The sequence below is a fragment of the Coloeus monedula genome (assembly GCF_965178545.1).
Source record: "Coloeus monedula genome assembly, chromosome: 14".
NCBI lineage: Eukaryota > Metazoa > Chordata > Aves > Passeriformes > Corvidae > Coloeus > Coloeus monedula.
The window spans coordinates 321,853-348,140 of NC_138794.1; the positions used below are offsets into that span (position 1 = coordinate 321,853).

Here is a 26,288-nt window from a genome sequence, read left to right on the forward strand (position 1 = left end):
CATGACGTTTGCTAGGCACAAATTAGCTTGCCTTGACCTTGAAAAATCATTGGAGGCAAATCAGAAAAAATCTGTCTATGAGAGAGAAATGGGTTTAGTGCAGTAATACCTTCTCACTTTTTCCATCTCTTGTGAAAATGCTTGTTTGAAGTCCATGTCACACAGACAACAGCAAGTGCATTTGGTACTTTAACCAGCTGCTTGTGAAGGAGCAATAAGTTTTAAACAGCAGCGGGTGGCATGTGACCATATCTTAAATCTCTTTGAGAAAATCTCTTTCTGAAAATAATTTATGAAGTATTTATGTTTGTGTCTGAAAATGCAGCTTAATTTAGGAATAGTGAGCTACAAGTCAAGGCCGTGGATCGCATCCTATCTGTAGGCAGTTACAAAGTTCTCTGCCCTGTAGAGGTGAGACAGGATAGCTGCTAGGAGTCACTTTCTCCTGAGGGGAGGCAAGATAAATCCTGCAGCAGTGAACAGTCTTCTGTTAATAAAAGTGTGAGGTAGTGAACATCCCCTTCTGTGGAAGGGACTCGTACTGATATGTGGTGTATTTGAAACAGATTGCAAGAGACCTGCACAGAGACAGTAAGATACTTTTGGCCACTCATTAGGTCTTGCAAGTTAAGTAAGAAATACTTAAAATTCTGAAGTGACAGTATCAGTTTCCTGGGCAGTAACACAAATGCAGCTGTAGCATCATGCTGTGGGGAGCACAAAACCAAGACTGCCACAGCCTGTGGACCCACAGTGGAACATCCTGATCCACAACAATAAAGAAAACAAGCAATGTACTTTAGCAACCAAGGTGCCAGAAACTTTTGACAAAGAAAAAGTGATCTGAGCACTGAGATTTCTTTTTTTATGTAAGAAAGTTTAGAGTTGTGGTGTCAATAGAAGAAAGTCACCTTCTGTAGTGATAAGAGTACCACACTGTGAGTCTTTACTGCCTTGCTTGCAGAGAAATGCAGCATTCCTTCTCTTGCAATTACTTTGTCCTTCTGTGCACAAGTGTTCTCCTTATTGATTTCTATTCACATCAGCTCTGGACTAACTGCATCTCTTGCATGGAACGGAGTTTAAAAAAACAAAGCTCAGGAGCACAACATTGGGAACTCATACTGACAAGTGCCTCTGTAAATTGTGGACTCCTTTAACACTTGCCCTTCTGCCCTACCTTCAGTCAGCCTCTTCATTAATTTCTTTTGCATTTCAGACCACTGAGCACTCAGTGTCTCTCTTCTCTGGAGTAGCAGTGACAGTCTTAGTGTGATTTCTAAGTATGTGGCAGTAATCCTGCATTGTTTTTTTTCTCCCGTGAGTGACAACTGTGTGATGTAAGTTTATATTTTTCGTCTTCTGCAGAATACCGTATTTTGAAACCAGTGCAGCAAATGGGAGTAATGTAAGCAAAGCCATTGAAACTCTGCTTGACCTCATTATGAAGCGCATGGAACGATGTGTGGATAAATCCTGGATCCCTGAAGGGGTGGTGCGCTCCAATGGGCACAGCTCTACAGAACAACTGAATGAGGAGCAAGAAAAAGGCAGATGTGGCTGTTAGCCCAGTTACAATTAAGTTTAATGTGTATGATACAGTACAGTCGCAGCTTACCTGTTTAACTTCGGGACAAATCACTTTGTGTAGTTATTTAATGAGCTATATTAATTCTTGATACTAATTTTTATTTGCTTCTCTCAAACAACATTGACCTTCGCTTGCAAGGTATGCAGTTTATTAGTGGTGGGACAGAAGTTTAATTTGGTTTAGCACTGGATGTTCCTCTAATTCTCTCATTGGGAAGAAAGGAGAGGAAAGGAATTTTCATTACCAAATTCAGAAACATATCTCTGTGGGCAGCCAGAAAGGGTAGGCTTCTGAATTGAAGGGTTTTCAGTTGCACTTGGAAGTCTCCGTTAACTACACAGAGTAGGCATTTAGATTAGATATTGTGACAGCTCTTGGTGTCTCCTAACAGCAAGATTACCAACTTGGTTCTTGGTTTTAAACAGAAATATTTAATCATTTCACCAATTAACAACAATCTTAAAGAGCACATCCTGTGTTTTCTACAAAAGCCTGTGGGTAGCTTTTCCTTACTCTCCTAAACCATCAGCTTTCAGTGATGAAAACCAAAGGGAAGCTATTCAGTACAGAATAAGAAGCTCCAGAGAAGCACAGGGGTGTGCACACAGAGCACTTGGGGCATGTCATGTAATTGAACATGTAAACTACAACTGTACTATATCAAATATATCCAACGCAGCTGATGAGACCTCCTGACATTTGAATTTCTAGAACATGCGTATACATAAATTTATATGTAAATGGCATAACTGTGCATCTGTTATGTTTCTTTTATATTGCTACTCATGTTTTAACAGGAATGTAGGGCAACCTAGATGTCAGCAAAATTTCATCAGAGTTGGTGCTTTGCACTGAATTTGTTCTACCAAACACAGATTGAGACTATTTCTTCAAATTTGGATTGAGAAATGAATGATTGTTGTCTTCTGGTGAGATGCAGCTAAGATACTAGTCCTGCAATCAGTATTTCTATGAATTTATAATGCTCATTTTGTTTTGCCAACCTTTGTGTCCTGTACATCTTGGTTATCATATAGTCATTTATGGCTTGCTCATTTCCTTTAGACTGTATTTTAAAAAGTATAGAGTTACTTTTCTTCCCCCCTCTCCCCCCCCAAAGAATCACATAAATGTAATTTTTGGTTTCAGTGGATCATGCTAGTCTAACTATTTTTATTTATTCATATGACCTAGGAAACAATCAGTATTTTTGGGGGTTTTGCCCAGACTGATTTATAAGATGTGCCTACCAAATTGTTTTCTACCCTGGCAGAGGTTGTATAATGTAAGGTATTGCCAATTAAAGTCATAAAATGCCAAATTGAGTCTTGTTACAGACCTTCCACAGCAGCTTGTTTACAGAACGCCAAAGCTATTGCTTCTTTAGAAATTATGTATTTATTTATTTAAATATTCTAACTACTGCAATTTCAGGCAAGTATTGATACCAATTATGAACATGAATTGCAGCATAACAAATTTTTTGAAGGAAGGACCAAAAATGTTTCTAGAATAGAATCTAAGAACAAAAATATTGATGTAGCTTCTGGTTATATTAATTAATCCAAGAATAAGTGTTAAAATTTGGTTCTTAAAATATTTTACCACAGTAATGCATTGTTCTTTAACAAACACCATGTGTAAATATTAGATTTTTATCACAGCCTACACAGAATATTTTTAAAGTGCAATATAATTTGACTGCTCTGGGGCTAGGACAGAAATAAAAGCAATTTATATGAGTATGGGGTGTTGGTTTTTTCTACTCCACTTCTAAAATGCTTGTAGACCGGACTTACTGTAGTTTAATTCAGAGTGCCTTTTGAAGTTACCATCACATCTCTGACCAGTAGAGTAAGAAGCTGTACTGTAAGACACAATACATTTCAATGTACTTCAGTGTCTGAATTTTTTTTTAATGTAACCCTTTGCTTTTCAGAGGGTTGCAGTGGAACTTTGTCATGCATTAACTTAAAATGGGAGTTTTCATGCTGATAGCTCCATTCAGTTCCTGAAAACTTTAAGGACTATTGCAACCAGCTGTTGAGCTAAGTCACTACTGAAATAGTGTAAAAATAGTTCCTTTTGAATACTTATGTTTAAATTGGATATTAAATATTAAAATACTGAAACTGCCACATTTGTCATGCCTATTATTTGTAACTATTTACAAAGAGGATCTGCATAAAATTGCTTTGATGTCAGCCTTTGAAATGTGCCATAGGGATTTATCTGTTTTAATTATTGTGTGTCAAAACTTTTGTTCCCTTTTAAACTCTCATGAGAAATCACAGTTAATGGTTCTTGACAGTAAACTACACTGTTCTTATTAGACTAGTACTGGTTTTAAAAAACAAAGAAACAAGAATTCTTATGTGACGAGAAACTGTTATTTCAAGAAAAGTTGTTTCCATTCAATGTCAGATGGAGACACTGATCTGTAATTGAACAGAGTTTTGGAAAGGATTTCCATTAAGATGGATTGTCCCAGGATTTCTTATTATAATATAAAATAGTTAAACATTCCTGATATGAACTTTGCCAGCACTGTTGAACTGAACTGTAACAATTCCTGTTGTCTCAGTTCCATGTCAGTCTGTGCCCTGCACTGTCCCAAACTTTTTGTTGTGAGGTTTCTTTGTTCAAACGTGTCCGAGATCTGTGCTGTGGCTGAGATACTTCTTGGTGACCCTCTCTTGCACTGACCAAACCAGTCAGATGGGGCCTGGTGAATCCTGGGTGATGCCAGGAGGAGCCCAAGCCCAAACTGATGGAGGCATCAGTTCTGTGTTCCTAAGACATTCAGGACGCTGCTCATCTGAACATGTCACATGTTCAGAGCAAAGGGAATCAAACTATACATTTTGTCAACTTTATTGCTTCTACAAAGGTAAGTAGCCTGATTTTTCAGACTAACTGCTTCCATCAAGAGTAGTGTCTATTACCAGGTAGGTTATAATGTGCTGGAGGACATTGCTGCTATTCAGAGGTTCCTTGACAGGCAAGAAAATGAGCTGAACTAAACCTCATTAAGTTTAAAAAGGGCAAGTGTCAAGTGTCACTGGGTATTACATCTGGGCTGCAATAACCCTATGTAGTAGCGCTAGCTGAAAAAATATTTTTCAGAAAAGGGGATGAGCATCCTGTTCCAAAGCAGGCTGACCAGAAGCCAAAAGTGCTGCTGTGGCAGAGAAGGCCAGCTGTATCCAGGGCTGCACTGGTAAAATGAAGGCAGCAGATTGGGAAAGTTGGTCTTTCCTTATCTTCAGTAATTGTAAGACTGCCTAGAGTTCTGTGCCCTGTTTTGGACACCTCAGTAGAAGAAAGACATTGACACAGTGGAGTGAGTCCAGCAGCTGGCATCAGGATCAGAGGGCTGGAGCACAAGGGGTAGGAAGAGACAGAACAGAGTTTGCTTAGCTTTAAGCTTAGGGAGACCTTTCTGCTATCTTGAACTCTCATGGGAGGATACACAGAAGGTGGAGCCAGACCTATCTCAGAGGGCATAGGGATAGGAAAGAGGCAAGAGAGAAAAAGTTCTCTAGAAAATTAAGATTAAATAGTAGGGAAAGATTGTCACCATACAAGTGGTCAGAAATTGGAACAGGAGCTGAGTAAGGTTATGAAATCTCCATCTTTGAAGACACTAAAAACTAAACTTGGATGTGGCGCTGAGCCTGGTATTAATTTGTTCTGCTTTGAGCAGTGCTTTACTCTAGATGACCTCCAGAAGTGTCTTCCACCTAATGGGATCATATGTTTCTGAACCTGATCCTACAAGTGCATTTTCCTGACAGTTCATTCCTTCATATGACTATGTATGACAGTTCTTTTACTTCTATTAGGAAACTTGTATAAATACGTAAATACTTGCTGATCAGAGCTTTGCTGTGTTGTTTTGTGACGTGTATAAGTGTATGAGTTTAAGGTATTGAGTTGAGATGTTTGGTGAAACAATTCTTGCTGTAGTAATCTGTGTCAAAACAAATGAGCCACTTGGTTTGCTGCAAAATCTCCTCTTCCACTGAGGCTGTTCTTCATCTGGATACCTAATTTTGTCTGTGAATAACTATTAATGGAGTTAGAGTACATACTGTTTTTTTAATAATTAATCTGGATTCTGTCACCAGCAACCTTCAATCTATATTACCTTTTAGTCAGGAACAAGCACTTCAAATCTACAACATAACGGCTTGTAGAGGAGATTAGTGCTTTGATGTGAAAAAAGGAGATGTGGGTGAAAGTGTGATGGTAAATGCTTTTATTATCACTGTGCATTTACATCCTGTCTGTTGGACATATTGGTGGCAGTCTGTAATTCAAAGTGTTTAAATTGTAGAAGCCACCAAAGACTCCACAATACAGGATGCTGCCAGGAAAAGTGAAATAAATACAGCCCATGGGGAAAGTAAATTGCATAGGCAGGAAACTCAAAGTAATCAAACTGAAAAAGGAGAACAGCCGTGGACCTAAGCAAACTTGTTTACTATTTGGTTTTACCTCTAGCTGTAAACTTGTCTTCATAGCTTCCCTCATAAAATTGGATTTTGTGTGTGTGTTTAGTATTTCCTGTTATCACCTGGGCTGCCATCCTCTGTCACTGCCACAGGGGCTGGCCTGCAGTGAGAGTTATTAACATCCTGTACAGTCCTGTGCTCCAGCCTGGATCTCCTGCAGTAGATGTGACTGAGGTCTGGTTTTCAGAAAGATTGGAGACAGCCTTAGTGCTGATTAGGTGACTCCACTGTGCTAAAGCAGTTTTAGTTTCTTCCTCCAGTATTTCTTAATACAGCACCAAGCTGACTGCATTTCTTTTGTTGTTCTAGAAACCAGAAAGCAAAAACTGCTTTAGAGGCACATGCAATTCAGCACATGGATTTTTCACCAGATACTCAGGTAGTTAATTTATTTTAAGTGGAGAAGCAGGGATTGTGGTGGTAAAGACTTATGTGGTGAGGAAGATTTCAGACTCAGAGCTGGGACAGCATCCTACAATTGAAGACGGAGAAGACCTCCAATTCCAAACACTTCAGGAAGGTACAGGGCCTAGGATTTAGGACCTTTCACTATAAACAAGTAACTCTAGGAGAGGGAACAGAAGGAGTAATAGGTACCTGTATGGTGTGCAGAGCCATTGGTTTTAGACAGGACGTCAAATTTTGCTTAGATTTTGGATTTTACAGATAGGAAAACAGCACAAAAACTGTTGCCTGAATTTTACAGCAAATCAACTGTAGACTTAACAATCTATGTCTAACTCCCTTTCTTTTCCTTGGGTTACTGTGTCTATCCATATGTTAGTACCGATTCGCTAATTTCTCGCCCTTGGAACACAGTTTTTCCTTTACAAACATACACCAGGGCCTTGTGCCCGTGTGGGCCCGCGCGGGGCCGGTGGGGGGCGGGCGCGGTGCGCGGCGGGGTCGGCAGGGGGCGCGGTGGCGCTGCGGGAGCCGGGCCCGCCCCGCGCCGCCGCCTCCGGTCAGCGGGGCCGCGCTTCCGCCCGCGCCGCCGCCGCCATGCGCATCGAGAAGTGCTACTTCTGCTCGGGGCCCATCTACCCGGGACACGGCGTCATGTTTGTGCGCAACGACTGCAAGGTACCGCCCGACCGGCACCGGCGCCGCTCTCCCCGCAGCGCTCACGGCTGCTCCCTGTGCCCGCCCGGCCTGTGCGGCGGGGATCGCTGTCACCGGCCGCGCCCCACGCGGAGCGCTCATAGCCGGAGCCTCTGTCCCGGGCCGGGGGCGCCGCTGGCGGTCGGCACGGGGCCGTGCTGCAGTCCGTGGTGTGGGGGACGGGAGCCCGAAATGAGTGTAGTTGATCAGAGCACGGTGCTGAGAACACCGACATTTTGGGTTCGATCCCTGCACGGACCACTTACTTAAGAGCTGGACTCGGTAATCCTTGTGGGTCCGTTCCAACTCTGACTATTCTGTGAATCTGTGAAATTCATGTCTTACTGATATTTAAATATAAGGACCTGGAGCGACGCAGTAATTTGGCAGTTGTGGCCGTCGGCAAGAGTGGGGGCTGAATTATTTGCTTTCAGCTTTTAGTAAGAAATAATACATCTCGCAGAACACAGAATCCTCATCGTTTAATTTTCAGGTGGCGGCAGGTGGGTGCCCGGCTCTGAGCAGACACCGCAGGCAGGCGCGGAGGGCCGGCATGTCCCTCGTGGGGCTCTGGGAAAAGCTGTGACTCCGGGATCTGATGTGACTCACCCAGCTGAGGCTGTCAGAACAGCAGGAGCATGGCACTCTGGGCTCTGCACCGGGCTGACAAGTCTGTATTCTAAATGTTGTGTATAGTTTTCCAGCCTCTGCCGTGCTCCTCATTGGTGCTGCGGGGCCCTTGGAGCCCCCAGGGTGAAGCGCAGCTTGCGCAAATCGCTTCCTTCCCGTGCCCAGACGTCAGAACAGATCCCGGCCGGGCCGTGCTGCTCGCATGAGTCACAGCTCCGGGGAGCCTGCGGGTGGATGCGCACTGACACGGGTCTGTGAGCTCCGAAAGGCCACAAGGGATGTGTTTTTAGATAAGGTAGCACAGTGGCAGCTTAGTCGTGAACAGATAATCTATGAAAGGGCAAAATACAATGGCAGGTGTGCCTAAATTGAGGTGAAAAAACGTGGTAGAAAAGTGTAAAAAAAAAAAAAAAGTTATTCGAAGATGATTGCCTTAATTAAAAGTTTCTATTAATTTTCTTTAGAATTGACTTAGATGGGAAGGAGAGTATGGCTGTAGAAAAATAGGGTATTCAAAACCTCATGAACAACATGTAATTCTGACCACTCTTAAGTGAAGAGTTTAGCATTCTGTAGAATGTGTAGAAAAATGGGAAAAAAAAGAAAAAGACCAATTAAAACTTTTTGGCGTATGCTTTAACTGCTTTCAGTAAATTCAGTCCAGGACTTAACTAATGTGTTTAGGACTCCTGCATGATAATCTTTGGGGCCTAAGGCTGCATCCCAGAAAAGAGATGGTTTTTTGTGTGTGTTGCATTCAGTATGAGACGTGTGAGGATTTTTTGTTGTTCTCAGGATGGTACTGTATCTAAAAAGTGCTGGCAGCTATAGAAAATTGTTTATTCATACTAGAGGTTTGTTTTTATGGTTATTTTTGTGGATGATAAGTCTCAAAACTCAGGTATATTTTATTTACAATCAGCTTAATTGTAAGTACTCATGCTTATCCCTGGCAGCTGTGAAAATGACTTTATAATGACAAAATAATATTAGTACTTGAAATTATTTTTGTTAATAGCTGTATTTTCTATAAAAATACTGGCATTTGAAAGATGAATATAATTTCTAGTGGGCAGTATTGCTAGAGTAACTTTAGTGTTTGATATCACACTTGCAGTGGGGCATGAATAATGTGATTTGACTTAAGATTTTTCTTTATTATCACCCCCTTCTTATTTAAGATATTTAGATTCTGCAAATCAAAATGCCACAGAAACTTCAAAAAGAAGCGAAATCCCAGAAAGATGAGATGGACTAAAGCGTTCCGTAAAGCAGCTGGCAAAGAACTGACAGTGGTAAGAAGCTGAACTGGCTCTTGCTTTACATTAGCACACTAAAATGGCTCTTCCCATGGCAGACAGGCTGGGCTAAGGTGGCTTAAAGCATTGTCATTTAATGAAATGAGCTCGAGAAAAGAGGGATTGTGGAAGAGAATGTGAGAGTTTCTTGTGAGTGAGCTATTCATTCAGCTTGATTAAAACCTGGATCTTCCCATTTCGGGATGGAAGCCGGTGTATCCGGTGTCTGTTGGTAACACGTGGTGGCTCCCAACTCCAAGGCATTTTTTCCTACCAATAAATCTTCTACTCTCTGGACATACAGTCATATTTCTGCACAAATAATCGGAGTTACCAGGTACCTCAGCAAGTACCTCTATGTAGACCCCTGAAATAGTTATCTGTGAAGTCTCTTTAAAAGCTTACAATTTGTAGGAGCAGTCTTTGCATAGATAGGAATGTTTGAAAAACATCGTGAGACCTCAAATGCAATTTCAAAACAAAATTGTTTCAGTGGTGAAAATATTAAACATTCACTTTTTGTGGGACAGTCCTTAAATAATTTAAGAATTACTGTGACCTAATTACCTATTTTTTTTACAGAATATTAAAAATTTAGTAAGTGTTTTGACACAGTGCCTTCTGTGGATCTTTCAAGGGAAAGAATGTGGTTTTATTTTTCGAGGTGACTCTGAAAAGCCGTGGTTAATTAGCATCTTCAGTAATGGTGTTTCTTGCTTTTGAGTTGTTTCTGGCTATGTTGAATTACCTCTTTGAAAATAAGTGAATTTAGAATTACTTTATACATGTCTAAATAGGTGACAGTATGTTCCAATTTTGAGATACGTAATGTATTTTAAGAATAAAGCCAATACATGAACTTAGTGCTGTGTAACTCTGCTTTACCTCAACAAAAACCAGCCTCTGGGCAGGGAGAAGTCCTCAGATAAAGCTGATATAAAGCTAAATGTGCCTGGCATGAAAGAGGTCAGGAAACTGTTTTTTCATCTTCAGCTCGTGGGGATGAGGGGACATAGTTGGGGGATGGCAGCTGTCCCAAATGCCAGAGTCATCAATTGAAATACTTCACAATTTCAAATCGTACTGTTTCAATATTCTTAAAATGAAATAGTGGTTGGGTTGGTTTTTTTTTAGGCATTTCAAAATTAGAAGCTGCTGAGTAGAACTTAGTTGTCCAGCAATAAATGCTTTCAACTCTACAGGTTTTCAATTTTGCCTTCCACTTGTCTAATCTACTCTGTGTTTCCTATTCTGCATGGGTTTTCTCTGTTCCTTTTGTCTTGCTAAATAGAAAATAGCTGAGGGACATGTTGCGGTAAATAGTTCTTTTCAGACAAATCCCTGTGGCTCCTGACACTTTGAAGTCAAACACTCCACTCGGTTTCCTTCTCATATTTATCTCTAATGATTGTTCAAGTCTAAGGACAGAGCTTCTGAAAAGAGGGGAAAAAATCCCATAAAATATGAAGTTAAATGACTGAGTGCTATAATAAGAATGTATTGATCTAAATATGCTTCTGCATATAGTCTATATTTACTTTTTCTTGATACAGGATAATTCATTTGAATTTGAAAAACGTAGGAATGAACCTGTGAAATACCAGAGAGAGTTGTGGAACAAGACTGGTGAGTCATTTTAGGAAAAAACCAAAAGATGGATTTTTTACTTACCATGAATGTGTTTTCAAAAGATGACAGTTGAGTATTGACAGCTTGTAGTGATTGTGCTTGAAGTTACTGAAATCGTGTCCAAATTCTTAATGTGTAGAGGAGGTTTGAGTTGTAAACAGGTGTGGAGTTTCATTTGATTGTTTTTTTTCAGAAACTGGTTAGAAAAAGAGGACCTGAAGTCCTTTGTTTTGAATTACTCTCTTCAAAACCCCTTAGTGGTTTTCCAGCTTTTGAAGAGGCTCCCAGTGCAAGCCTTTTACACTGATGTGGTTGTTTCTATGTTTGTGCTAATTCCACTTCAGTTTGTTTCATAGAATCAATTGCTATAAAATGGGAGAACTGCCACAAAGGAGAAGGTGGTAACTTCCATCTGTTTTCAAGTAGTCTTTTGCAGTGATGGTTAACAATAGAAATTATGTGTAGGCACAAAAGTGGAAGCATAAATAAGTTGTAAAATACAAGTAATCATAGTTGCTACACAGAATATTCCCTTATCTTCCTGGTCTTTGAAGAAAGAATAGCTTCCTCTATATAGTGTGAGAGTTGCCTGTGGTATTTACATATTATGGGAGTACTGGTAGAACTGCTTTGCAAAAATAGCATGGATTTTCTGCTGCAGGGATTTAAACACATTTAAAACAACTTCTGCTTTATTTCAGTGGATGCAATGAAGAGAGTGGAGGAAATAAAGCAAAAACGCCAAGCCAGATTTATTATGAACAGGTGAGAATTATCTCTTTGTTAAGACAATCTTTTCAGAAATGGGATGATCAAATTTTAAAGAGTTATTTTCATTGTGTATACACAGTCATCCAAGGGATGGGGTAAAATACTTTTGGTGGGCTCTACTCTGCGTTACTGGCTGTCCAAGGAAATGTAGCTTTTGGACACTCAATTATAATAACTGCAATGTAATACTTGTTTGTTGTACAGAGTATTAAGTTTAAACAAATTTCTGATAGGAGTTGGTACAGTGCTGCATTTTCTTGTGATTTTGTATCCAGTATTTTCTTGAATTGGTTTTCAAATACTTTTTATCTTTGTTTCCTCATAATCATAGTTATTTACAGCCTATACATACCTTTAGCAAGAGATACCATGCATTAAAATGAAAGCATGCATCTCCTCTTTGAAGGTAATTAAATCTAGTTTTCCCCTTTCCCAGATTAAAGAAGAGCAAAGAGTTGCAGAAGGCAGAAGACATCAAAGAAGTCAAACAGAACATCCACCTTCTTCGTGCTCCCCATGCAGGTAAGAATTTGCTTTACTGGTTTGCTTACACAGTTTTAGGATGAATGACTCATTCTACAGATCAATAATCCTGTACACTTGTCTTACAATTAATTTATCTAGTCCTGCATTCATCCTTATTTTGTGTGTTTTAAATTGCACTAAAGATGTGGTGCTCCATGAGCTGCATGTTTGTTAACCAGTACATTTATCTAAGTCTTCCCTTTGAACTGGTTAGTTGAACTCAACAGGCTCTACCACTGAATGATATAAAAACAGAGGAGTTTAACTTTGCTGCTTGAATTTGTCAGTTAATTGTGAGAGCAGCTTTTTTTGTATTTCACTGAGTGTAACAGAACTTACATGAAAATACTGTTCTTTCAGAAAAGTCACATTTCAAATAAACTACTTACTTTGAAAAATACACTTAACGAAGTAATGAAGACAAGTTAAAAACGTTTCCATTAGCTCTTGTTTTATAAAAATTACCTTCATTATTAGGTATTAATTAAAAGTCTGTTCTGTGGTTTTTCTTAGATTTTTGTCTGGACATATATAAACTTTGGTTTAATCTGTCCCCCCTTTTTTTGAGGAAAGAAAAAAGATCTGAATTCAAAAGAATAAACTCAAGTGTTTCTTTCTGTGTTTGGCTTTGCTTGTGTTAAATGAATGATGCACAGTAGTGTGTGGTACATCTGTTGGTCAAACGCCAGCTGCCTTTTTGGTACTCTGCAATTCTGACTGGGCAGAGAGCAAAATCAAATCTAGATCTTGGATTTTTCTTTCTCTTTGTTTTTCTTTTGGTCGTCTTATTGAGAGTTAATGTTTTTGCTATCCAACACAGCATTCAGGAGGGCTTAAATCTTCATGTAAAAACTAATGCGAGAAGGCCATTGATCTGTAGTAAGTAATGAATTTTTATAGTCCTTTGCAAGGACTGCCAGGTATTGGCAGCTGTATCAGTTTGTCATAGCAGGTGAAAACACAGGTTTGACTGCATTTTAGATTTTGCATATAAACAGCATCAGTTTTTCTGCTAAAACAGGTTTTAGGAGGTGATGGAGGTTAACAGTGAATACCTTTGAGCTTGATGGGTTTGCTCATAACAACTCTTCAAGCAATGTATTTAGGCTGTTTCATCTGGAGTAGACACATACATTGTTCAAGAAAAAACAGTTATTTGGGTTTAGAGAAACATGTTGAATTTGATTTTTTTTTTTTTTTTTTGAAGGTACACCAAAACAGCTGGAGGACAAAATGGTGCAGAAGCTACAAGAGGATATACCTATGGAAGAAGACTCTTAAAGTGCTTTTATTTGCTATTTATATCTCTTCAGCGGTTAACAGTTCCTTACTGCCTCACCTGACATCATTCAGAAATGTGCTTACAGTTGAAGAAAAGTACATTTTAATGAATAGCAGTCATTTACAATTTGAATTATATTTTTAATGAAAAGTAATAGGTTGGATACTAGTTTAGGCAGTACTTAAAACTCTGTAGTTTGAGAAAACCTTGTCAGCAGGATGGAGAATGAAGCATTATTGTTTAAGATAATGTGTTCCTTGGAAAGTTACACTTCTTCCGGATAACTTTTCCACGGTAATTGAAATAATAAATAATAAAAGATGCTGGCCCTGAGCTTTTCTTACTTTATCTGTTGTTCTTTCAAAGTGGTGAAAGCAGATAAAAATCTATCTTAATGATTACAAGATGGGGCACGAGGATTAATTTTCATCAATCCGGTGTGGTCCAGACTTATTTTCATTCTTGTCCTGGGGAAAATTTTTCAATTTGAAGAATACAGTGTTTGTTTTATTTCCTTTTTAAATCAGCTACCCCAGAATTCCATTGCAGTTAACACCTGGAAAAGCTAACATTGATGCAGGACCTAGGTTTGGAAAATAATAATGGTGATATCACCTACTCTGGAATTGGCCCTGCCATCATCCTTACCCAGCAAAATTCAAATCTAATGCCTAATCAGGCAGATTGAGACAATAAATCACACTTGAGACTTTGTTTATCTGACCCCCAGGATTATTTTGATGGAAAAGATGCTGCTAAATCACAAGTATTTTGCATATTGTGGTGGTATTTATTCAGTGTGTCAGCACTGATATAAATACTGCTTTAAACTGTCGGAGTTTAAAACTGTCTGCAACAGTGTGATCAAAGAAAACTTTCAAAGGCGTTTATAGTATTTGCTTTCTTGTCATGCTAGTTACCCTCAAAAACAATAATTTGTGGTTCTTTTCTGGACTTGGATATGTACTATAGCAATCACTGGAAACCCTCATACCTACCATCTACATGTGTATTGTGTAGTTCCGAGAAGAATTATATTTAAACTTATGTAAGGGTCTTTGGGGAGTGTGTGACATGAACAGGCATTGTACTCAATTTTTTCTCTCTTGATTTATGAGTTCAGACACTTAGACAATGATGTATTTTAGTGAGAATTCTGGTAATAAAAATGTAATTCCTTATTTTAATGACATTAAAATTTTGCTATCATTTAAAATTTGCTGTTAAGATGATGGCTGAGAAGCATTTTAGGTGTCCAATATTAGTATTTCCCCTATAAACTGTAATGTAAATGCCATCTGAAAAGCATATGGTAAGTTGGCCAGAAAACGTATATCAATGGGGTGAAATCACTAAGATGGTACCGTGTAAATACAGTGTATATGTGCTATATGTACACCAAGATGCTTGGGCTTGTGGAGGGAGATACAGCGTGTTGATTTGTATAGCCTCACATAAATGTACTAATTACACTTCAGCTCAGGAAATGTGATTTTTTTGGATGGCCTTTTTTATTATAGTATTTGATGTCCTTAATTCTTGAAGTGGGATACTTCACCTAAAAATCTTATTATGTATAATTTTTAAAACTTATGTACTAGTTTGAAAGCAAACCAGTGAGAGATTCCAAATCAGAATTAAAATTTAATCGGAAAATTAAGATAAGGGCAACAATACAGAAACACTGGCTTAAACTGACAGGGTCAGGATATGACCTGACACCCTGTTGGGCAGAGTGGTGGTAGCAGTCCAATTAAGTGGTGGCTGCAGTCCTCCTGAAGTGATAGATACGGTTCTGTTGAAGCGGTGATCCTGTAGAAGGGTCTGGTCTTCCTCTGAAGGTCCACTGATGGTTATGTAGCTCTTGTCCTCTGGGAATCCAGTAGGTAAGGGTTGAGTGGTGGTCCAAACCTCAGATTATATCCAGGTAGGAATGCTTGGTTCCTTCCCCTGGGCGGAGCATCTCACAATGGGATGATGTAATTTTATGAGTCATGCGGTGAGGCTTGATAGCCCATTAACCGAAAAAATATTTATCTGGAGGGAGTTACCAGGGATGTGTCATGGAAGAGATAAAGAACACTGCCCCACCTGGTTTTAACAGATAGTGATAGAATACACACTTTGGTTACATTTTACATTGTAACCTAAGACAATTTACTAAATTTTAAAGATAGGATGTTCAGCGAGCGGGGAGTTTTAACTTTCTCCAAAAATAGTGAAGGAAATAGCGCAATGCAGAGAAAGGTGAGGAGCACCGCTGAGTGTTAATTAGTATTTATATAAATTATTTTACTTCATAGGAGTTTAACATTAAATAATTTATATTACATAATATCTGTAGTTGTTCTATTTGTAAATGAACTGCAATAATTAACTGGTTTGTGTGCTCTATGGAAGTGTATATGTAGGATTATTAACCCTTTCCTATGGAGGTTTGTAAGTGAAGTAGTCATTGTGCAGCAGTTGAGAAGAGCCATTTGGGGAGTACACTACAACCATAAATCCTGAACACTCTGCCAGATGAGCCATTTCTCTGGGAGGCAGAGACTTGCAGCCTGCTGTGTATGCCTTGTAGTATGTAGAAAGTAGTTGAGTTTACAAAATTTGTCGTGAGTAACATGCTTACAGCACCTTCTTAGAGGGTGCTCTTGAGATTTTAATTTTTTTTCTAATGTAATTGCTGTGGTGTCACATTCTCTTGTCTGTCAACTGGAGCACAAGGTGAGGGTGGAAGAGCTGCAGCTGAGGAATGATGTGGGGCTGGTGATCATTCTGCACGTCTCTGCATAACCCACTGCTGCAGAGATCTTTATGGGGAGCTGCTGAGCTGCAGAAGAGCGGTGGTTCTTTCTTTTACAAGGGTGGCTGTCCAACCACGTTTCTAATGGAAATTGTTATTTGAGACATTTTGGTGAAGATCTTTTTTGCTTGCTTAAGATGAAAATTACCTTATATTTTGCATTTTGTTTACAAGACTTAGAGAGAAAATGTGCAACTGAGCAGTATCCTGGTGGTCATGGGGAAATACTGCCAAATATGAAAAAGGAAACGCATTCCTCTTTCCACTTGAACAGCTCTAGATCACATAGTGGCTTTCCAGAGGAGTTTGGGGATAGGTAAACAGGGAGCCCTTATCTGTCTCCTGTGTGTGGGGCTGAACTGTGCCCAGTCCTTGGGAAGGGAGGACCTGCCATCATTCCCCCAAGAGCAAGTTGGAGAGAATAAAACAAAATAAATTTCTCTGCATATTGTCTCTTTAAATTGACATTTAAAAATAGACAGACAACCAACAAGAAGGCTTAAACAATTTTATCAGTGGTTGATTTATTTCAGCTTTCTGCTCTCTCTGGTTGCAATTCAGTGCAACCCATAAATAAGTTAGGCTGGTAAAGAAGATTGAATTTTTGAGGCCAAAACAATAATTGAGGAATTGAACAGCCTGGAGGTTGAAATATCTTCTCCTGGGATATAAGCCTTTGGACCTATTAGCAATTGTCTATTGCTTTTCCAGCCATGGACACCTATGACCGCGTCAACATGTGGAACTGATTTACGTTTCTTTGTGTTGCACACAGACAGATCTAGTACATATGCTGGGCTCCACCATGCTGTTACTCTGAAGTAAGAATATCTCAGGAAAATCTCTGACTAGAAAAATCTCAAAACTATGGGAAGGCCCAATTTCCTATGAAGAAAGTCTGCACCCGCTCAGCATGATTTGATTATACAGAAGGCTATGTTTTACACTTTTCCCACACTGTATTAGCACTTGGAAAGACTGAAAGTGAAGCCTGAAAGAAGGAATTTGCATTTTTTCTTAAAAGCAAAACGAACAAGCAAAACCAAAACCCACCATTTTTTCAGTCATTCCTTCAGGATCAAACTTTGAGAAGAAAACCTCCACAGACAACCAAAGTAAGAAGTATGGATTGCAAAACCAACCCCTGACCAAAGGCAAAAAAAAGTATCTTGAGGCCTTACTCTGCATAAAGACATGGAACTGGACAGGCCTGCGGGGGATTCCCAAGCTCTCCGGGAGGCACCAGGGCATTTTGGGGCAGCCTTGGGGGCTTTACTTCAGGACTGCACTCTGCGGGACAGGGCCTTGCCAGGAGCTGCCCCATTGCTGCTCCTCCGCTCGTGCGGACCCACATCTGAATCACAGCTCAAAGCACAGAAACAGACACCGCTTTCCTTCCCTCGTGGACTCGGCATCCCACAGAACCTGCACGAATGCTGTTTCTAAGGATGGCATCACTTGGAGGGGGCCACTCGGAGGGAGCTTCCCAGGGTGACAGTTCCCCACGCACCTTCCCTGAGCAGCCGGGGGTTTGAACAGTTACAATGACAGTCACGCATCGAGGGTGACACTGGATAAAACACATAAAGGGCACTCTGGGGGACTCAGGGCAGGGCTGGAACCCCTGCTCTGGGCACAAGGAACTGAGGCTGGAAGTGAGGGAGCAGCCAAACCATGTTAGCATGAGGTTAAACTCCTCCTCAAAGAAAAGCCAGCATTTAACTTGAAATCACTAAGAGAGGGTTAAAAATGGAAAAGAGGAAATATGAGAAAAAGACAATTACTAAATCACTATTAAAATCCACATTTCCAACTTTTGTAGTCTGAAAAAAAAAACCCCAAACATCTATATATCTGGTTTTGTTTTATATGAAAAGATGACAGCAATTGAAACTAAAAAGCATTTGTTAAAAATTGGTTTTGACTATCACATTTGTTCTGATCAAGTCCATCAGAGTTTGTTTTGAAGAAAGGCTCCTGACGGCATAGAGTACAAACACAAAATGGCAATAGTTTGTTAGATCTGGTAAATGCCAAGAAGAGAGACTGTATAATGGAATTTAGCACTACCAGTTATTCATAAATAGTTCTTCTGATTCACACATCATCATCATCATTTGTCTTGTAAGTCTGTTTGCGCAGGCACCTCGTGCTCTGCTCCTACTAAATCTCTGCACAGACAGGACCGGTGATTTGGATGTATGGCACTAAACTAGGATCTCTTCTGAATAACAATGTGCTGCTGTTAACAAGCAGCATTACTTGAGATTGGGTAGGAACAAGGATTTGTGGAGGTAGCTGCGTTGGAAGGCATTCTTTGCTGGTTTTGGGTTCTTTTGTGTTATCCTCTTCCTTCTCCCTCCCCTCCTTAGACTTTTCATATTATATTTAGTTTGATGAAGCCACTCTTGTTTCTTAAATAGCTGTCTCTTCACCTTTAAAAAGTACTTGGATAACATTTTGTCTTATACACATGTATGGCAATAAAGGTATATACTGAATAAGGGGGGATGTCAGCTCTAGCTCTACAAGCTGTGAGATTTATTAGTGACATTGTTTCAATGTGGGGAACAGACTCCTGAATAGAAATAGATGTATTATTTATAAGGCAACAATATTGTGCATTCACGAATTATCACTGGGAATCAAGGCAGACGCCTCTGCCTAATGAAAAAAAATGTTGTTTGCAGGTAATTGAGCTGTTTTCTTTAGGCTCCACTCTGCACTAAACTTGAAAATTAAGAGAATTGCTTTGGTAATTAATTTGACTGAAGTGATTCCTGAGTAGAGAATTTGAAAGATTTCTTATTACTTGATAAAATGAAAAGTTGCCAGAAATTCTCCCTAGTGTTGAGGTGAGGTTGGTTACAGTATCTCTGTTTAAACAAGCTCTAGCAGAAAGATGTGTTTTCATTTAACCTTGGTGCAGAAATTGACGCTGCAGAACTGCTTGGGGTGAGCAGTGAAATAACCAAATAGTTTTCTCATACGACCATTGCCTGCCATTCCTAGCACTGGGCAAATTGAGATTACCTTTCAAATCCCTGTGTTCCCCAGTTTTTTGTACTCCCTGACACAAAAGTTGAGGACAGAGTGGTACAGGCCATACAGGTTTAGTTTGATACATAAAGGTGGCAGACCTGAACCCAGCAGTCTTCAGGATTGGCTGTACAGACAGCTTTTTCTTCTAACAAGCCAAACAAACTGTTGATGTGCTTAGAAGTCAGAAAGAACCAGCTAGGCTGCTCTCCTGGGCTGCTCCTGTTTCCTCTGTTTGGTTAGTGGTGCTGGGCACAGATGGAAAGTCATTCAAGGTTAATTTGATTAGCTGTACCCAGCTTCTGGGGATCTCTGGGGAAAATCTTTCTTTTGAAATAGAAGATACAGATATCATAATGTGATCCTAATTCGTGGGTGATATTTAGAAAGAAACAGTATTTAACCTTGAGCTAGGAATACATTTAGAATGTTCTATGCACAAAGCATGCTTTAATCCAGATTTCTTTAGGGCATAGCCTTGCTACTGCTTGGGATGCCTCATACAGATTATCCCCAGGATATCTGGGGAATACTGTGATGCTGCATTTAAAGAACTTGTGCTTTTTTTTCCACGGATGTCTATTTCCAAGTCTGGTATTGACTTGGGAGGAGATTGTGTGCCAGATTTTGTTACTGATGCTGTCAGAAAGCTGTGATACAAAGGTGACAGGAAGCATTCTTCACTTTTCACAGCTTCTGTAGATTCAATTGTTTTGAAGAGGAAGGAGATGGCTTTCTGAAAATTGCTTTTACTGGCTCTTGAAGTATTTCTACAGCAGATATTCAGAACTCAGGTTCTGCTTAAAAACATCCAGCTGTGAACACAGAAGGCATTCTTAGGTCAAACTAAAGGTGGTTGAGCAGGGTAAAGACCTGTAGGCCTCTAATAACAAATTTGTCTGCTTCCTGTGTTGATAGACAAAGGAATTAACAACATTGCAAGCTTTTCTAGTGATCATTATGGTCTGCGCACAGTTGAATTTATTTTCTTATTGTATCATGTGTAGTGATCTACATGAACCTGGTCATGTAAGGACCAGGTATTCTCCCAGTTTTCTAAGGATAAGCCAACTTTTGTTAAACTGCTTCTGCCAGACTGTGTAGGTTTTTTGGCAGTCATTTAAATCTACTTCACTACATGAGTTTCATCTGCTTGTCCAAAATCTGTTAGTAGTTTTTTACTTTTCATGACAATCCTGTTAATTCCGGTTCTGGAAATGTCTTTTAAAAATCTTAATGCCTTTAGACCAAAAATAGAGGAACCTTTATGCTGGTTTATATCTAAAGTCCCTTTAACGTTGTACTACCTGTGATGGCCAGTAGAGCAGAACCTGTCAGAGATGGATCACAAAGCATCATCTGAGCGCCCCTTTCCATGGTTTATCTTCCTAAATTCAAACAGTCAGTACTTTAGGGATTTCTTTGGAAACTTCCGGTGAACCAGTCTTCTATGACTGTATCAAGTCTAATTTTGTACCCCCCTATACTTTCATTTCTCAATGATCCTGTTATGAATACTTCTGTTTAATTGGTTATTGTGAGGAAGAACTTTGTGATTTGGATTTGGCACTGTTGGGTTTTCTGTAGTTCTAGTATTGCAAGAAGCTGAATTACTAATTCTCTTTGCAGTGTTTGCAGTGTTGTGAACCTCTAGTTACCTATTTTCTAAACCAAAGGGTCCTGGTCTCTTACCCTGCTGTGTAGGAAGGCCTCTGAGCATCTTTGTTGCTCCTTCTTACATCTGTTCTTCTTGTCTGGTTTGTGGGATTGAAACAATGACAAATTCCTGCACTATTCAACACATGGATGGGTGCACCCTTTATGTCTGCACTGTTTCTCCTTTTTTTTAGGTTTCTTTTGTAACTGTGTTTTTCAATATCCTTAGCTTTTTCCTGCATGCTTTGCAGAAAGAAAATAACCTTCACTGTTCACATATATATAGATTTAGATTTTGCCAGTTCATTCACTATGTTTTCTCTTTCTAAATTTTTAGTGAACAGACAAGTCCATGACTACCTGAATGTACCATGATTAGGACTGTGCTTTTAAGAGAAGTGAGATAGACAGCATTATAAAAAGGATAAACACACAAAAAATACCTGCAAAGGAATTAAATTCTGTCAAAACAGGTCTCAACAGATGGGCATCAGCTACTCTTAGCAAGCAGAGAAAATCACCTTGAATGCTCTTCATTCTTGAGAACTGTTACTTGAAAGTGAGTGGTGCCATTGTCTTAAATGTTTAAACATAGTTGATCGTAGATGCAGGAAAGTGTTCACTGGTATGGAGTTTTATGAATCATTTACCTTTGTAGGAGTACATTCTGACATCCTAAATGCAATATGCCGTTTCCCTTCCCACACATTACATGTAATAGCTAAGTGGTGAGTAGACAGCTACAAGTCAGCAGACATGAGTTTTATTCCTGGCTCTGTTTCCCTTGGTAATTTTACTCAAGTTGCTCAGCTTTTCTGAGTCCTCTGTAAAATGGTCGGCCTGATCACAAGGAGTACCATCTGTCTCTTCCAACTTTTCCATGCATAGTAAGGCACTGAAGTGAGACTTACTGCAGCAATTAATTTTATCTTAGAATTCTACAGGACATTTTTAATGTCATTTTAATCTTACTTTCCCAGCTCTGGAACAAACAGAGTTCCTTTCATTCATCCTTTCCATTACTTTTTTTGGGTAGGGTTTTTGTCACTGACTAAGGCCTTTAGGGCCAGGTTCAGTCATGAGACAGTCTCCTGGTAGATCTGGAAGTCAGAGGGAATTGTTCATGTGAGTTCCCAATAGAAACCAGTATGATACCAGTCCAACTCTGTGCTATGAAGCAATGGCTGACTCAGTAGGTGTTGGGGTCCCTCCCCCGCCGTGCAGCCCTGGCAGAGGGGCCCTGAGGGCACAGACACGGGGTTTCCCTGCCCCTGCTCAGCCTCGTTCCCATGGGTTGGTTTGTGTTCCCTGCGCGGGCAGAAGGACCCTTGGTGCGGTGACGGGAACAGTTCCTGGGCACAGCCCCGGCCGTGCGGCTGGGGAAATAAACATCTCTGAAACAGCTATCAAGAATTTCCTTTCCACGGGACTCCTGGTTTGGTATATGCGTGTTGCAGTATCCCCACTGCAACATAATGGTGGGGAATTGTGAGCAGAACGATCCCCGATCCCTAAGCGACTGATTTGTGTGAGTAAACCCTGGAAACTTTGGATTCCTCTTCTTGGTTTTGCTTTGCTATTCCATATCTAAACTATGGAGGAACCGTGGGAAGACTCTTGGCTCTCAGAGCCGCATATGGACATTTATCTTAAACTTAAAATGATTCTTGAACAACGATTTGTAAATTTTAGCTTGATTCAAGCTCAAAAAGAACTGAAACGCTTCCTGGCATGGTTGTTTAAGAACTTTTTCTATGTTTCTTGGGATTTAATTCTTACCGAGGGCTTTTGGAAAACCGTTTGGACACAGTTAATATTGGAGTCAAAATATATGCCGATGGAAGAATATTTTCGTGAATATTATTTAATTACCGAGACTGTTGAGCAATGTCAGCTGTGTCTTGGCGAAGGGAAGCCTGGCTCAGGGATTGTGCGGCCCAGGCCACGTGCACCGAGTGCTCTGCGAGCAGCAGCGAGGCAGTTCCCGCGTGCGGGCGGAGCCAAGCGAGCTGCAGTGTCGGTGGCGGAGCGAGGCGCGGTGGGACCCGGCGGTGCCCACACGGCCCCGCGCAGCGCGTGGTGGAGCGAGCCCCGGGAACGCCCGACCGAGAGGGGCGGCACGCAGGCAGCGGCGGGCGGCGGTGGCGGTGGAGCGGAGCCGCGCCCGGCCGAGACGCGCGCTGGAGCAGGGCACGGGGGAGTCGTCGCTCGGGGGCCCGGCCGAGACGTGGGTGCAGCGCCTGGCAGCGGCAGCGAAGCTGCGACCAGAGGAGGCGACGCACGGAGAACTGAGCAGCACGGCCCGGCCCGGCCCGCGCAGCCCCGAACGCGACCCCGGGAAGAGCGCGCAGGCCCCAGCAGCTCCGACAATTCCAACACGGGAGTGACCGAAGGAGAGAGCAAAGACGCAGCGAGACAGAAAACAGCAGCCACTCGGAAAAAGGAAAAGATCATAGCAGCTAAGATCTTAGGGATAGTAAAATGGTATAATGTTAAGCAAAATTATGGTTTTATAACAAGGTGTGACAACCAGCAAGACATATTCGTGCATAGAACTGCTATTAAAAAGAATAACCCTGAAAAATGCATCCCAAGCTTGGGAGATGGAGAGGTGGTGGAAGTTAAAATTGTACTAGGGAGAAAAGGGTTACAAGCATCGCAGGTCACTGGGCCTGATGGTGTTCCTGTAAAAGGCAGTATATATGCAAAAAATCGTAGTCATGTTAGACAATATCTCCATTGTAAGCCCCCCCTACAGTCTCCCTTTCCTAATCCCACCTTTCCCTTTTACCCTATGTCCTATTACCCCCAGTGTATTCCCAATCCGTTTTTTCATCCATGGTTTCCCTACAAAACCATGCTTTTGCCAATTGTTTCCCCAAAAATCCCTTTCCAATGCGGAGTGGGGGATGAAAAGGGGGAGGGAAGAAGTTAAACCCTCTCCTGCCTCAGTTTCCCCACAAAGCATGCTCAGAGAGTTCTGTCTCCCTTCTGTCAGCCCTAAGATGTTCCACAGAATCTGTTTGGACATTTAAAGACTCAGGAGAGTGGCTTGTTTTGTCTTGAAACTGTTCTTGTTATGTTTATCCAGTTGTTTTCATTCTCCTTTTATTAAAATAAAACGGGTGAGCTGTTGGGGTCCCTCCCCTGCCGTGCAGCCCTGGCAGAGGGGCCCTGAGGGCACAGACACGGGGTTTCCCTGCCCCTGCTCAGCCTCGTTCCCATGGGTTGGTTTGTGTTCCCTGCGCAGGCAGAAGGACCCTTGGTCTGGTGACTGGAACAGTTCCTGGGCAGAGCCCCGGCCATGCGGCTGGGGAAATAAACATCTCTGAAACAGCTATCAAGAATCTGCCTGTCCATATATATTTCCTTTCCACGGGACTCCTGGTTTGATTTATGCGTGTTGCAGTATCCCCACTGCAACAAGTTGGTCTGACCCCAAGTACCTGACTGGGAATAAAGCAGCTCCCATGCAAATAAGAAGTTGACTGTTGTTTTATCAAGTGATTGCCAAAGGTGTTGGACGTCTTACTTATTTCTGCTCCTTCTGCTGAGGTTAAATAGCTGGTAATACTTCAGTTCTTAAATCTAGTAATACTTTGTAGCTGTGATTTTTCCCTGAAGCCCTGTTTCAGAAACTCTCTCTGCTTATGTAATTTGGAAATCCTAACAGAGCAGTGTAAGTCTAGTAAGCAACCAAATTTAGCACTGGAAACCTTTTATTTATTATCACTAGGGACACAGGACAAAAGAGATGAAATGTTCCCAAGCTATTCAGTGAGGATCTAGCACAGATACTTTGGGATTCCAAGCTTGCAGATTTTATGATTTGTAGGATGAAATGTAATCTGGTATTTTAAAATGTAAATTAAAACACTTTTCCTTAGCCCTCAAGATTATGAAGAATGCATCTCAGCCAAGTATGAATGCCTGAAAGAAGTGATGTCTTACTCAGTCTGCAGACAAGCAAAACAAGTAAGGTAAGAAAAGGTGAGAAGACTCTCACTATTCTAAACCCATTTTTAATTCTGAAACTTGAGTTAATCAAAACTGTCAACTCTTCACCTTGTTGATCACAGTAGCATTTGATTTCATCTCACCGTTGAAAAATTACTCTTACTATTTGACAACCCTGAAGGTTTTCAAACTGAATTTATTGTTGATCCAAAACATTTTTTGCATACTGAAAATTCAGAGAAAGAAAAATTCAGCATTCAAATAAAAAACATATGGGTTGCAATACTATCACATGTATTTTCATACATAATTCTCAAAATTCCTCATTTTTCATTTTAAAGAAGGAAGGCCTTGTTAATTGGTGTCAGAACACAGTAGAAAATTATGAGGTGGATTAAAACCCTTGGCTGAAATCAGATTTGTATGACCTGTGTTTTAGAAACTTTATTTGCTTGAGCCGTTGCAGCCTGAAAGAAACAAGTATCTTTCTTGAAAACATGATGATGAGATCCCAGATAATCAGTAACCTAGGGCATACTCCTACCGATGCAGAAAATGCAGTCAGAAAAGCTTTCCTTGGATAATAAAAACTTGAAATGAATCTCAACATCCAGTCATTAGCATTCAAAGCCCTATTCAGTCACAGAAATGTCTTTTTGCTCTTTTCCCCTCAGTGCTATATTTATTAGGAGGTAAGAATGTGATGCAGAAGCCAGAACCTGAAGGTGTTTAGCGTGCTGTGATTCAGCTGCCTGGCAAAACATCTTACTTTGGCAGTCCCCAGACTGATCTTGTGAAGTATTCCTCAGGGAGGGAGATTTCTTTCCAGAACTGTCCTCCTTTGGTGTGGCCATCTGTCTCTACATAGTTATTTGGGCAAAAATAGAAATTACAAACAGAAAATTGCTCTGTTGCCAGTTTAGCTGCAGAATGCACACTGAAGCTTTACTCACTCAGGAGGGTTTAGTGCCAGGGTTCTTTGCTGGGGATAAAACACTGTATCATATTTTCCTTTCCTGTTGGTGGTGGATTAAAAACTAAATCCTGCTCATTTTACTTCAGAAGTAGTCCCAAAGGATTTTGGTAGGATTAATTGCATATGAAAAGCAAGTGGGATTTGGCATTTTGCGTACATTGAAAATTAAACAGAGGTAAATATTATCAAAAGTTTTAACTTACTGATGTTATTTCAGCTTGTTTTGTGATCTGAACCTTTTCTGCTGAATACTTGAAGATGTTCATGGAACTTCAGAAAAGTCACGTCTCTGAAAGGAAAAGAGAAGAAATCTCTGCCTATGTAGGACTCAGCTCATCAAAGACTTGAATTTGCTGCTCAAGTCCTTCTCCCTTCCTGAGGTTAGGCACATATGTAGGTGCATTGTTGAATTTGGGGCTTAACGAAGAACTCCATTCTCTTTTTTCAATCACATGCACATTTATCTTTTTCTGTAGTTTTTCCTCTATAGTATTCTAAGGCTTCTGCTGGGGA

The 26,288-nt window shown here is 40.6% G+C and overlaps 2 protein-coding genes across 3 annotated transcripts in view; both read left to right on the forward strand.

Annotated features, from left to right (window-relative positions):
• Nucleotides 1–3,727, forward strand: part of RAB27A (RAB27A, member RAS oncogene family) — a 31,107-nt gene extending 27,380 nt beyond the window's left edge. For both annotated transcript variants that reach the window (XM_082290497.1, XM_082290498.1), the window contains exon 7: nt 1,369–3,727. In XM_082290497.1, coding sequence (XP_082146623.1) covers nt 1,369–1,567 — 199 coding nt within the window. In that variant the 3' untranslated portion in view covers nt 1,568–3,727. The remainder of the gene's footprint in view (nt 1–1,368) is intronic.
• A 3,342-nt stretch (nt 3,728–7,069) lies between these two features.
• RSL24D1 (ribosomal L24 domain containing 1) lies at nt 7,070–14,686 on the forward strand. Its single transcript, XM_082290382.1, has 6 exons — nt 7,070–7,191; nt 9,021–9,134; nt 10,691–10,763; nt 11,468–11,531; nt 11,974–12,059; nt 13,270–14,686. The coding sequence occupies exons 1-6, from the start codon at nt 7,111–7,113 to the stop codon at nt 13,341–13,343; spliced, it is 492 nt and encodes a 163-aa protein (XP_082146508.1). The 5' UTR covers nt 7,070–7,110; the 3' UTR covers nt 13,344–14,686.
• The last annotated feature ends 11,602 nt before the right edge of the window (nt 14,687–26,288 follow it).

Bases quoted from the DNA above. Each gene is read 5' to 3' on its own strand.
- RSL24D1 (XM_082290382.1), top strand. From the start codon at position 7,111: ATGCGCATCGAGAAGTGCTACTTCTGCTCGGGGCCCATCTACCCGGGA. The intron at 11,532-11,973 runs GTGAGAATTATC...CCCCTTTCCCAG, and splicing joins GCCAGATTTATTATGAACAG to ATTAAAGAAGAGCAAAGAGT. The intron at 12,060-13,269 runs GTAAGAATTTGC...TTTTTTTTGAAG, and splicing joins TCTTCGTGCTCCCCATGCAG to GTACACCAAAACAGCTGGAG.